General features: G+C 42.8%; 1 protein-coding gene across 4 annotated transcripts in view; it reads right to left on the bottom strand.

Annotated features, from left to right (window-relative positions):
- Positions 1–207: 207 nt before the first annotated feature.
- Positions 208–14,081, bottom strand: part of LOC119781521 (disks large-associated protein 1-like) — a 111,136-nt gene continuing 97,262 nt past the window's right edge. For 3 of the 4 annotated variants that reach the window (XM_038282012.1, XM_038282030.1, XM_038282018.1), the window contains 4 exons: positions 12,801–12,933; positions 12,602–12,693; positions 7,117–7,269; positions 208–1,387 (listed from right to left, as the gene is read on the bottom strand). In XM_038282012.1, coding sequence (XP_038137940.1) covers positions 1,160–1,387; positions 7,117–7,269; positions 12,602–12,693; positions 12,801–12,933 — 606 coding nt within the window. In that variant the 3' untranslated portion in view covers positions 208–1,159. Of the gene's footprint in view, positions 1,388–3,796; positions 4,003–7,116; positions 7,270–12,601; positions 12,694–12,800; positions 12,934–14,081 lie in introns of all 4 variants that reach the window. The other variant, XR_005280585.1, reaches the window with a different exon arrangement.

Raw genomic sequence — 14,081 nt, 5'->3', positions numbered from 1 at the left:
CTAGCTCCCCCAGGTGGACTAGGTCCTACCAGCGCCTTGAGATGAAATATGTTGTGAAGCGGTGCTAAAGATGAATTTTGGAAACTTTCTTTCAAATATTTTTAAAACCATAAAAATGCATTTAATTGCCTTATAGACGATTGCTGTGGCTCAACCTGACAGTTTAGTTTTAGATGCATGTGGTGACATCGACCGTAACCCCCCCCCACGTTTGCAAGCGAGGGGCTTAAACAGTAAATCCCAGAATTCCACTGACCTAGAAAGGTGTTGGTTCTCCTCCACATCCTGTCAGCGTATTTCTCATGCTGAGGTCATGGCTGTTTATTGCGCTGCAACCTGCCTTCATTCACACCCTCAGTCGGCTACACTGCCTGCTTTGCTCCGTGTCATTTCACTGCCTGTGGCGTCACAGGGTGTCTTCATCGCTTCAACTGGCAGAGACCAGAGAGAGACTGTTATCGACTTCAGAGGTCCGTCTTTACGTCCTGCTCCAGCCAATGATCACCTGGTCTTTGGGGTTTGCTCCTCTGAGTGCGTCTTTTGGACCAGCAACACCAGGTCGTGGTTAAGAAGATATGTTTCCAGCTCATCTAAAAACCAGAGAAGAGTACGAGCCCCCTCCATCATGTGCTGCATTTATGAGAAGCAAAGGGCTTTGACCCCCAGGAAGCTAAACTATGCCCGCTACCTTCACTCATGAATAGTATTAGGTGGCATTTGGAGCGTCCCCCCAAAGATCTGCTGATGTACAGCATGAGCTGCAGGAAGCTGTGCTTCATCTGCGGTTCTTAGGAACATCCTGTCCTACCAGGAAGGACTGAAGCAACTTCCACCTCAGATCTTCCTATATTGGCTGTTGGAAATGTAAATGAACCTGGTGCAGCTTATATCCAGAGCTGCTTATTCTCCTTTACTTCCTCTAGATGCTATAAAAACCGTCGCAGGGAAGAGGAACTCTTCGTTAAAACCGGACCTGTAGAACTTCTGTTGCTACTTCATCAAAAAATGACTGAAGAGGTAAAAACGGAGGACGTTAAAATGAAAAAAACACAGACCTGAAATATTCACATTAGTTTCTACCTCTGGGGGAAAAAAGTCCTGCGTGTTTGGTTTGGAGGATGGCGGGTGTATCTGCGAGGTCATGTCCAAGCTAGCGTCCTCATAACCGGGTCTGTGCCTCAGGGATGTAAATCTCGATGCTGTCGGCGCTCTCTGTGGCTGAGTTCTGCCGCACAGAGGCTGCTCTCTTGGCAGCCATCAGGCGCTTTCTGGCCTCCTGCCGCTGCTTCTCAGAGCTCTCCAGCGAGCGGTCTCTGGCCAGCGGCGGGTGGTGGTGGGGGGCCACTTTATGTGGCTTTTTTGGCACAGGAGGTGGAAGTCGCCTCTCCTGGTGAAAGAAAGAGAAGAAGTCAAAGACTGAGAGGATCTTAGGAGAATAACCAAACACTGTCACTCCCAACTGGTCAAATATTGCATTGGAATTACATCTTGGAACTTATGAAGAGGAGAAACAGCTTGTTTTATATGGAAGCTAAAAAAAATCACTTTTAACAACGACAGTGAAGCTAAACCGATGAGTTATGGACTGTGTCAGTGTTTCAATAATTATTCATAAAGCTTCTAGTTAGAGTGGCTCAGGTTATCCTGATCTATCTCTATAGTTCTGCTGCTATAGGCTTAGACTGCTGGAGGACATAGGGACCCCTTTTTCATCATTCTGCTTCATTCTATCTCTATTCTCCCACTGCAGAATCTGTTAGTTCAATCTCTAACGTTCTGCTCTCTCTGCTTTTTCTCATAGTAGCTTCATCTGGTCTGTTCCTGTTTGGCTGTGACTCCATCCTGGAGAGAAATACCAGCTGTGCTGCTGCCATCAACACCTTTGTTTCTAGATGTTGGAGCTTGGCCTGTTTTCCAGTGTAGTCCTGTTTCTCTGACTGTGACTAACTGGATGTGCTCTCTTCATCCTCTGACATGGGAGCTGGCTCGGAGCTCGTCTGCCTGGCTGTGTGTTTCCTGGACGGGGCCGCCTGTGGAGCTGGTTGACAGATGCCTTTTGTATCTATGCTTCTTTTTCTATGTCTGCTTCTGTCTCCTTGAACCCCAGTGGGCCTCAGCAGATGGCCGCTCACACCGAGCCTGGTTCTGCTGGAGGTTTCTTCCTGTTCAAAGGGAGTTTTTCCTCTCCACTGTCGCTACAAGCATGCTTAGTGTGAGGGATTGCTGAAGAGTCAATGAGTCGATGCAATCAGCTGGTTTTCCTTAGATAGAAAACTTTGAATCAATCTGACTGGATGATCTGGTTGAATTGTCTCTATAAAGTGACCTGAGATGATGTCATGATGTAAACTGGTTGTATAAAAATAAACTGAGTTGAAGTGAGAATGAAAGCTGGAATGACTGTGAGTCCTGCAATGTTCTCCTGGTTAGATCTGGTCAGGTCAGGCTAATGGCTAAAGTGAAAATGGCCAAAAAGCCTGTCTGTGCTGAGTCTGATGATCAGCAGTGTCTCCAGTTTAGTGGCACCAGATGAATCCTGAGTTGATTCTGTTTATTCTATAAAAACTAGACCTGAAAAATAAACCCAGCCCTGAATTAAGGGGAGAAATGTAAACATAAAGAGGTGCAGCGGTCTGCTTGCAGACACGGACGACTGGTTCAAGTTTTAAAACCTTCTGACTCAAAAGCTGCTCAGGCAGAGAGGAGAAACATCACCAGGATGAATGTTAAGGGTTTGCATCAGTGTTCATTTCCTCAACCAGGACGATGACAAAAATATTTCATCAACGCCCCTTTTTCCCGTGACGATGACGAGACGACGACGCACAAAGATTGTTTCCAGGAAATAAAAATATGACAAAAAAAAAAAAAGATTTTCGTTAACGAGACTAAGAACAGATAAAATTTACGAATCATTGATGAATGGACATTAAGGAATGTAATTGCCTACAGTTCATTTGTAATTTGTAATTGAATTGTTAATATAAGTGTTTATTGAGCTTCATAGAAGATTACGCGTTGTTGCCCTGTTTATCCCGCATGGCGCCTGTCCCTCAGCGCCTCGCGCCGCTCAGTCAGTAGCAGCAGAGGGCTAATTATACTCCTAGCTCAACTTCGCCGTCATGGCGTGGGGCTCGGTTAGCGCTGTACGGTTTGTTGGAGGAGCTGGGCGAAAACAACGCCTGGATGTATGGAGCCGTTCCTGGGAATCCCCAGCAGCAGCTGCCTCAGGCCCGCTCGCCTCTCCAGGGTTTTCCCCTCCTGTTGGTGGCGGCTGGAAGTAGATGTTAGCGTTTTTCAGGTCTGTGCTACAAACTGCAGGCAGCAGGATAATAAAAGCCAACATATTCTGCCGGCAGGTTTCTACATTTGAAGTTAATTTAGGCGTTAATAAACTGTTTCAGAGGAGTGATCATAGCGCTCTGCATCAGCAGTGCTGCGTCTGACTCCCTGCCAGCTCCCAGATCAGCTTCTTTCATTGGTTGATGCAGCGCATCCAGCAGATAAAGGTCAATGTTTTGCTGCACATCAAGTATTGACTTTAAACCTGCTGCTTCTGCTGCTAGCGGTTAGAACGTAGCATAAGAGACAGGCCAGAAGGAAGAAGAAAACAGTTACACCGTCCACACCGTGTCAAACCAACACTAAACCAAACTTCATTGATACTAGTTTCTAAACAAATCATAAATCTGTGTTTATTTCTTTGGCCACTCTTACTACTTTTTAATTTGTTTTAAAGCTGTTAGCGTGTTTCACAGTGAAGATGGCTCAGAGGTAGAATGCTGCAGTGACATACCAGTCGGCTCATATATCTTGCTGTTTGCAGAAGCAAGACACAAAACATAAAGCCACACATGTGACATGGCTGCAGGCAGCAGAAGGAAGCATGAAGAGGAGGATGAAAAGACAGACATGATGGATCCATGGAGGCCCAGATCGGTCAAGGCCCTGTGGTGTTGTTGGTGATGCAGATTGATGTGTGGCTGTTTGCAAGCGCCTTCACTGTCAACATAAAACAGAAGGAAAAACAAAGAAGCAGACAACAATGAGCCGATGATCCAACATCAGAGAAGACCAGACAGATTGAAACGTATAGAGCAGCTATAGTGAGGAAGGAATATCTGGACATGCATAGCCAGGATGGATGACTTAAGGATCTGATTTGCAGTAAAAAACACCATATATTTAGAAAAATGCCCAAAAATGATTATTTCCTGTAATCTATGGAGCCAGAAAGATCTTTAAGAGCTAAATTTACCATTTTAGGGACCAAAGAAATGACTTGAACTTATCAGATAGTAGAAGCTTCTTTAATGAGATTTGCAGGAAACAAGGTTGGAATTCAGACTGGCTCCCAGGAGAGTAGATCTACCCCCCAATAAAACAAACCAGTGAGCTTTGGCTAGAAAGCAGCATTAGTGATGGTCATTCCAAAGCCCCGTGAACCAATGAAACAATTTCACACAATTGACTAAAACTCGACACGCATGATACATTTGATACAGTTTAGAATGGCGGCATCTGCTGGACGCTAACAGAACTACAACTGAGAGGTATCGTAATGTTAGCATTATTTCACGGTTGATTTCATTTGTTTCATAATAATTCTATTGATGATGAGAGTAAAACACTAATACCGGACCTGTAAAATTGCAAAACGATACACTGCCAAAAAAATTAAAATCTAAAAAAGTAACTTTTTTCTTAAACTCGTAGGGAAACGGCTGTTCCAACCGTTGAATTTCCGAACTCTTCTGTGCGGTGCACGACTTTACACGGGTGAATAAAGTGAGTGTGATTGGTTGATTATCAAGAGGGAGGGACTGTTGTGGCAGAAGGTTCGCAAGCAAGTTTGGTTGTGGCCGATGTCTTTGGAAACATCTTCCAAACCAGTGTGGTCAGAAAATTTTATTTTTCTTATTTCAAATATTAATTTATCCTATTTACTCACTATAAACTTTTCACTCAGTCTGTTTCCCCTGCAAAGCAACGCCATTCCCCTGCGTTAAGGTGTTTGTAGAGCAGACGTAGCTTCTTGCCAAAACAAACCAGATTCTTTCTCCAGGTTTATTCATAACATGTTACTGTTTAACCAAAGTGTCTGTAATATGTATTATAGACTCTGACTACTTTCTATTATTGTAAGTAAAGGGAGAAACACTCTGCCCAGGCAGAACAGGGCTGATTACAGAGCGGTATGATGAACTGTTCTCTCTTTGCAAAGATATGAAAATAAGGTGCCAGTAAGTCTGAAGGAAGGGTTTAATCTTTCCTTCAGACTAAATCCCGGCTTTATTTATCAGTTCAAATACGCATAAACCATCCTATACCGCTCCAATCAAGTTTCAGTATTATGGTTTAAGGCAGGACATACAGCCGTGATGAAAGCAAGAGTTGCAGAGCCCAAAGCCGACCAAATAAACCAGGCAGCAGAAGAGGATGGATGCATAGCTGCTGCTGCTTCCACACCTCTTTCATCATCCTCCATTTTATCTCTCAAAGAGCAACAGTGAGACAGGAAAAGAGGGAGTTATTGAGGTTTATCGTGGTTTCTGCCAAGATTGGCTAAAAGCAAACTTTGGTAGACTGTTGGCCTGGCTGAATAGGTGGGGTCGTCTGTTCCCCTGTAAACACAGGTTACTTTGATCTTTAAACTCTCAACCCCTTTACAGGAGAACAGAAGACCCCACCGATTCAGCCAGGCCAACTATTCCCTCTAACGACCCCCCTTTCAGAGACATAGACAGGTATGGGGCATTGCAGGCTAACAAAGAAGCCAAACGACCCCCATTCCAAAGGGGGGGACCCGTTCATCCGTTTCTATTTGCATGTTTTCTAAACTAAAACCAGGCTTTGTTGGGCTGCTGGATAAAACCTGGAACTAAACGCTATTTCTGACATTTTGGATTGAAAACTCTTCCTGGATGGAAAAGAAACGTCTTCAAACTTGAAAACAAAGTCCAGAGGATTGATTTTAACTTTTTGGGAATAAACTGACTGGACCTGATTAGGGAAGGAATGTCTATATAAGACCTTCCAGCTCACAGTCATGTCAGAGTAAACCACAACCATGAGGTGGAAGGAACTGACTGGCAAAGGTTACTAAAGAGTCTCTGCAGCACTCAAGGTTCCTAAGAGCTCAGTGGCTCAATCATCCTTCAATGGAAGAAGTTTGTTCACGCTGATGACAGATGCAGTAGAGAAATGGGAGAAAGTCAACTATCATTCCAGCTCCACCAGTCGGGGTTTTATGGCAGAGCGGCGTGACAGAAGCCTCTCCTCAGTGCAGGACAGATGGAAGCCTGCAAAGAGTTTACCAAAAAACACAGAAGGACTCCCAGACTATGATGAAGAAGATTCTCTGGTCTGATCTGACCATGATTGAACTTTATGGTGTCAATTCTAAGCGGTATGTGTGGAGAAAACAAGGCGCTGCTCGTCACCTGCCCAATACAATCCCAACAGTGAAACATGGTAGTGGTAGCATCATGCTATGGTGGTGTTTTTCAGCTGCAGGGACAAGATGGCTGGTTGCGATCGAAGGAAAGATGAATGCAGCCGAGTACAGAGATATCCTGGATGAAAACCTCTTCCAGAGTCTCAGGACCTCAGACTGGGCCAAAGGTTCCCCTTCCAACCAGACCATGAGCCTAAGCTCACAGCTAGAAGAACAACTCTGGGACCATTCCAGAGCCCTGACCTAAACCCCATGGAGCATCTCTGGAGAGACCTGAAAATGGCCATCCAACGCTTAGCATCCAACCTGACAGAACTGGAGAGGAAGAACGGCAGCGGGTCCCCAAATCCATCATCATTTCTAGGGAGACTCATGGCTGTAGGACCTCAAAGGTGGTTTTACTTAAAACTGATTAAATATATTTAAAGCTTTTTAAGGCTAAACTGGAGTTTCTTAAAATTTAAGACCACTCACAAGACAAAAATTGAAATATAAAGTGTCAATGGAAAACAAACAACAAAAGTTTGGTTACAAAGGAAAGGTTCATTTTGGGTGCATTACATCTGCTGTTTTAAATGTCCTGAATGCCTAGAGATCAGCAGATCAATGAAAACACCAAGGCATCATATGGCTTTTAGGGCTGGAGGTGATGACTCTACCTTTCTGTTAGGCAGGTCCAGCGGCCTCCAGTTGTTGGCCCTCAGCTGGTGAAGCTCATCAAACTTCAGGCTTATGTTCTCAATGGAGAGCTGGAGCATATCCCAGAAGCCCGCCAGGTCTGAGGCCACTGGGCGGGGATGGATGCTGGGGTTCTACGATAAAAGAGAACATGATTGTTCAGGTGTTAAATCCAGAATAGAATTTAAAATCCTCCTTCTCACATATAAAGCCTTAAATGGCCAAGCTCCATCTGATATCAGAGATCTGATTGTTCCTTATGTTCCTAACAGAGCACTTTGCTCTCAATCTGCAGGTTTACTAGTGGTTCCTAGAATTTCTAAAAGTAGAATGGGAGGCAGATCTTTTAGTTATCAGGCTCCTCTCCTGTGGAACCAACTACCAGTTTTAGTCCGTGAGGCAGACACCCTGTCAACTTTAAGGCTAGGCTTAAAACTTTCCTTTTTGATAAAGCTTCTAGTTAGAGTGGCTCAGGTTATCCTGAGCTCTCTCTATAGTTCTGCTGCTATAGGCTTAGACTGCTGGAGGACATAGGGACCCCTTTTTCATCATTCTGCTTCATTCTATCTCTATAGTTCTGCTGCTATAGGCTTAGACTGCTGGAGTGTAAGCCTTCATCCTCTGACATGGGAGCTGGCTCGGAGCTCGTCTGCCTGGCTGTGTGTTTCCTGGACGGGGCCGCCTGTGGAGCTGGTTGACAGTTGCCTTTTGTATCTATGCTTCTTTTTCTATGTCTGCTTCTGTCTCCTTGAACCCCAGTGGGCCTCAGCAGATGGCCGCTCACACCGAGCCTGGTTCTGCTGGAGGTTTCTTCCTGTTCAAAGGGAGTTTTTCCTCTCCACTGTCGCTACAAGCATGCTTAGTGTGAGGGATTGCTGAAGAGTCAATGAGTCGATGCAATCAGCTGGTTTTCCTTAGATAGAAAACTTTGAATCAATCTGACTGGATGATCTGGTGAACTGGAAAGTGACCTGAGATGACATGATGTGAATTGGAGCTATAGAAATACACTGAATAGAATTTAAAGGCTGCTGCTAATACGTCCATCTCGTAACAACCAGCCGTTCGGACAAATGACATGCCAGCCGGGGTTTGGGGCGGGACATGTAGGAATGATGACAGTCAGCACACTGTAAGCAATTGCTGTAAATTTACAGCAAATTTTCAACACTAAAATGCTGTTTTCTTGTTTAACAGTTCAGTACTGTAAAAGGCAATGAATGCATTGTGGGCTTCTTAACTTGGAGCAACAGGACAGAGGCCGTAAACGGTATGCGGCTGTTTTAAATAACGGGATACTACAGTATTTTCTTAAAAATTTCCAGAAGACGACTGCAGAACACACAACGTGCTACCATCTGTCTTCATCACAACGATTCCAGCCTTGCATCTAAAAAATGTAACGGTACGTAAATCAAAATCTTTTTTTCTTTGCCTCTGTGTTTCCTATTTTATTTACATTGCCAAGAATGTTTGATATAGGCTAACGCTCAGGAGTTTGTCTAGCTAGGCTATATGTAAGCTATCAGTGATGCTTAGATTTGAATAGGGTAGTCAATATTCTACTATATTCTATTCTACTTCTCTATTATTTTGTTTTTGTTAAATCTTGGTTAACTATACAGGTGCTGGTCATAAAATTAGAATATCATGAAAAAGTAGATTGATTTCAGTAATTCCATTTAAAAAGTGAAACTTGTATATTATATTCATACATTACATACAAACTCATATATTTCAGATGTTTATTTTGTTTAATTTTGATGATTACAAATGACAACAAATGAAAATCTCAAATTCATCATATCAGAAAATTAGAATATTACTGAAGACCAATAAAAACAAAGGATTTATAGAAATGTTGGCCAACTGAAAAGTATGAACATGAAAAGTATGAGCATGTACAGCACTCAGTATTTAGTTGGGCCTCCTTTGGCCTGTATTACTGCAGCAATGCGGCGTGGCATGGAGTCGATCAGTCTGTGGCACTGCTCAGGTGTTATGATAGCCCAGGTTGCTCTAATAGTGGCTTTTAGCTCTTCTGAATTGTTGGGTCTGGTGTATTGCATCTTCTTCTTCACAATACCCCATAGATTTTCTATGGGGTTAAGGTCAGGAGAGTTTGCTGGCCAATTAAGAACAGGGATACCATGGTCCTTCAACCAGGTACTGGTAGCTTTGGCACTGTGTGCAGGTGCCAAGTCCTGTTGGAAAATGAAATCTGCATCTCCAAAAAGTTGGTCAGCTGCAGGAAGCATGAAGTGCTCTAAAACTTCCTGGTATGTGGCTGCGTTGACCCTGGACCTCAGAAAACACAATGGACCAACACCAGCAGATGACATGGCACCCCAAACCATCACTGACTGTGGAAACTTTACACTGGACTTCAAGCAACGTGGATGAAGTGCCTCTCTTCTTTTCCTCCAGACTCTGGGACCTTGATTTCCAAAGGAAATGCAAAATTTACTTTCATCAGAGAACATGACTTTGGACCACTCACCAGCAGTCCAGTCCTGTTTCTCTTTAGCCCAGGCAAGACGCTTCTGACGCTGTCTGTGGTTCAAGAGTGGCTTGACACAAGGAATGCGACAGCAGAAACCCATGTCTTTCATACGTCTGTGTGTGGTGGTTCTTGAAGCACTCACTCCAGCTGCAGTCCACTCTTTGTGAATCTCCCCCACATTTTTGAAGGGGTTTTGTTTCACAATCCTCTCCAGGGTGCGGTTATCTCTCTTGCTTGTACACTTTTTTCGACCACATCTTTTCCTTCCCTTCGCCTCTCTATTAATGTGCTTGGACACTGAGCTCTGTGAACAGCCAGCCTCTTTAGCGATGACCTTTTGTGTCTTGCCCTCCTTGTGCAAGGTGTCGATGGTCGTCTTTTGGACAACTGTCAAGTCAGCAGTCTTCCCCATGATTGTGTAGCCTATAGAACTAGACTGAAAGACCATTTAAAGGCTTTTGCAGGTGGTTTGAGTTAATTAGCTGATTAGAGTGTGGCACCAGGGGCCATCAATTTTGAACCTTTTCACAATATTCTAATTTTCTGATATGATGAATTTGAGATTTTCATTTGTTGTCATTTGTAATCATCAAAATTAAACAAAATAAACATCTGAAATATATGAGTTTGTATGTAATGTATGAATATAATATACAAGTTTCACTTTTTAAATGGAATTACTGAAATCAATCTACTTTTTCATGATATTCTAATTTTATGACCAGCACCTGTAATATACAGTAGCCGGACGACAGCTTACACACAGGCATGCACACCCCCCCACACCCACACGCACACACACAGGGTATTGGACCTCATTAGAATCCCATTTGCTGTCACTTTACTCCACTCTGATCTTAGACTATTTTTACGATTTTAGGCGCTTCATTGGTATAAATCCAGAGAGAAGGACAAAGGCCAAAAGGGGGAAGGTTGTCTCCAAGAAGAAAAGTGTGATCCTCCAGAAGAAGTTTTCCACAGTCAACACACAGGTCTCCTCCACACATGCTCCTGAAGAAACTCCTTGACTTCGAATGGGACTTCACATAGATCAGTGAGTTTTCCTTAATCTTGCTGTCTGTCCATGTGTTGTTTTGACAATCTGACATTGCCACATTAAGCCACAACAATTTATTCGTTTTATAAGCATTAGCTTGGAGAGTATATTGCACATTCCTGATTGTATAATATTTGTTTGTTATTGTTTGACAGTGGCTCCACTAGAATAATACTGCAGAAGAACGGTGGCTAACAAACGGAACATCTCTCCTGGATCCACAAGATTTGAATCAGGGTGGTTCACACCCACCCAGATTCCCGGGAATACTACTACTACTACCTCACAGGACTACTTTAAGAAGTAAAGTACAGTTTCTTCCCTAAATGTTCTCTTTAATCCATATTACTGTAATGATGTATAAATCCACATGTTCTAACTGTACTGTAATAGTTTTGAAATGGCCTTGATGCACTTTTTCAAAATGTTCTTACGTTTGTTTTCCACATGTTGTCAATTCTGCATACAGTATTCTGCATTTTCACAGACATCAGAAAATACATTGCAGATTACATAATATACATGTTTTAAGTGGAGTTTAGAGGAAAATTGTAATCTATCTCACAGGACTATTTTAAGAGGAAAAACACATGCTGGTTTGCTGAATGTTTTTACTCATAATAAAAAAGGTCTTAATGTTCCTACTTTGAAGTAGTCTTAATAATGTTTAAACTCTTACTTCCTCTGTATTTGTTGTGTTGGTGTGTAAAAGACAATGTTAAATAATATTGACATTGGCTCAAAGTCAGCTAGTCAGCTGTCTCTGTTTGCTACTCGAAATATCTTCTCAGCATCACCCACCACGGTTTATTTTCTGGGGAGGTTTTTCTCAATTTTTTGAAAGTAGCAATATTCAGTATTATATTGCCTTTTGAAATAAATTATTTTGATTCTTTTTGATTTGATTGCTTATTTTGCACAATATTCATAATAATGCTTGAGCAACTGTCTGTAGAATAATGAAGCTCTTATATTGATTGCATGTATTCAAGGTTGATATTTTAGGAAACTGCTAAACTGAATTGTTGTATTGTGTATCTACTGTGCCTCTACAGTAAACTTAAACAGAATATTATTGTAATTTCCAAATAATATAAATATGATGCATTTATTTTTTTAATGTATTAGACAGTGAAATCATTAAACAGTGAGAAAACAGTCTACTACTGTAAAGTCAATTTACGGTATGAAAACCCTAAAATTACAGTATATCGCTGGTGTCCTAGCTGCCAGCTCTTTACCGTAACTCATAGAAATACAGAAATATACCGTATTTCTGGTTTACGGTCTACTACTGTAAAATCAATTTACGGATGAATACCTTAAAAATAACGGTATATTGCTGGCGTCTCTGCTGCCAGCTCTTTACTGTTATTTTACAGGACAATTACTTACAGTGCAGGGCCTTGGCGGGGCTAAAGATGGCTACGCAGGAGGACTCACCTGTCGATACCGCGATTGACTCGATTTTAGGTAAAATAGCGATAATAACTCTTCTAAAAAAGGAGCAAAGAGACGCACTTTTTACATTTGTAGATAGGAAAGATGTCTGTTCTTTTCTTCTGACAGGATTTGGAAAAAGTTTTATTTCTTAGCTTACCAAACGTCATGATTCACTGCTATGAAAGGCGGGTACTAGCTAGTACGCCACCCAATCAGGTCGACGTATTGTACCAACGGTCCCTCCTTTTCATGGACAGACTGAACAGCCCCCATTTCAGACTCATAATGTAGAACTCACATATATCTATCTTCTGCCAGGTTACATCAATACAGCAGTGATATAGAATTAATAATATCTAAAAATGTGTGTTTTAAAAGGTGCAGAAACCAGGTGACGACTGAAGGATCCAACAGGGAATCTTTTTAACTCAAATGTTTCCGTTTCTGAATAACTTTCACTCACCAGGTTCTCTTCACAAAGTTCCTTGAACTGCTGGAACTTCTGGGAGATCAGCAGCTGGGCGCTTCCTACCGCCGTTCTTATCTTTTCCAGAACTGACAGCACAGAAAGAGGTTATGGTGGAACAAACCCACAGCTTTTTCAGAAAACTTCATCTTCACCTACAAGGTCTAGGAATAAAACCGAAAATAAAACAGCCTACTGTCTTCAGGCAGGTCGTTCTCCCGCTGGTCCAGCTCCATTTGTCGGCACCATCCCTCCATGCGGTCGGTCTCTGCCTGCAGAAGCTTCAGGAACCAGCGTCCGTCTCTCTGACAGACTGACCGTTGCACCACCTTTCAGCAGAATATTCATTTTACTCAGTCAGGAACTTTTAGCAAAGAATTGATGAATGTGGAACACATTAAGCACAACTAGGGCCTAAGAACAGAACATGGTTACAGACTTTGATTTTTACTGAGTTAATCAGTCAAATTCACATAACAGAGACACGTTTTTCAAATGTAACGAATTCAGCGTCTCAGCAGATTAGTCTATGACTTCAGGACTATAGGGTTGGACAGCTGGGAGGACAGCCGGGAGGACAGCTGGGAGGACAGCTGTCCAGCAAACAGTCCAGCGGTCTGCAGATACTTACGTAGAACAGACATAAAGACAGACCTGTCTTATGAATAAAAATGATACCACGGAAAGTAAAATTATTATTCAACTTTCCGTGTTATCATAAATTATTATTATTAGTGTATGAAAGACCTAAAATTAAGTGCGAAATAACGAAAATATTGAAAAGTTTTTATCGCGATGGGAAAAAAGTATAGATGACAAATGTTTAAGTATCGCGTTCACTTCGTGTTTGGGGTGACAGGGGTGTCGGCGGAAGAAGTTTTCCCCCCAACCGGAGAGTTGTTGGTTTAAGCCCCAGCTCTGGCTTTCAGTGTTGTGTCCTTGGGCAAGACACTTCACCCCATTACCTCCTGATGGCGGTCAGAGGGACTGGTGGCGTACGGCGGCCTGGCTTCTGTCAGTGAGCCCCAGGGCAGCTGTGGCTATGTAGCTCACCACCATCAGTGTGTGAGTGAATGACTGAATGTAGTGTGAAGAGTCCTCTGACTTGAAAAAGCGCTATAAGTACAGGACATTTACCATTTCTGAGCTCCGTTAACTCTAAAGCCGCTTTCCCACTGAAAACCAAGTTTTTTTTTAAACGGGTGGACCTGCTAACAGACGGCTTTTGGCTCTTATCGCATTTGACCAAAAAGCTGGTCCTAACCCCAGGAGTCAGAGTAGGCCCAGTAGCTGTTTGGATAACAGTTTATAGCAGCTGAGACCAGGAACACGTCCACGTAGTGATCCTTCAACAGTGCCTGAGCAGCCAGGAAATGGCTGGGTGACATTATACAGAAAGCGTAGTCCTACATCTCCAATTGAGAAGCGAACGTCGTGATTGGCAGCTCCATAGTCAGAAACGAGCATTAGAGACACC

The sequence above is a fragment of the Cyprinodon tularosa genome, unplaced genomic scaffold (assembly GCF_016077235.1).
Source record: "Cyprinodon tularosa strain WSP-4 unplaced genomic scaffold, ASM1607723v1 ctg1038, whole genome shotgun sequence".
Taxonomy (NCBI): Eukaryota; Metazoa; Chordata; class Actinopteri; order Cyprinodontiformes; family Cyprinodontidae; genus Cyprinodon; species Cyprinodon tularosa.
Note: the sequence above shows the minus strand (reverse complement) of the source record. Positions and strands in the feature narration are given on the sequence as shown.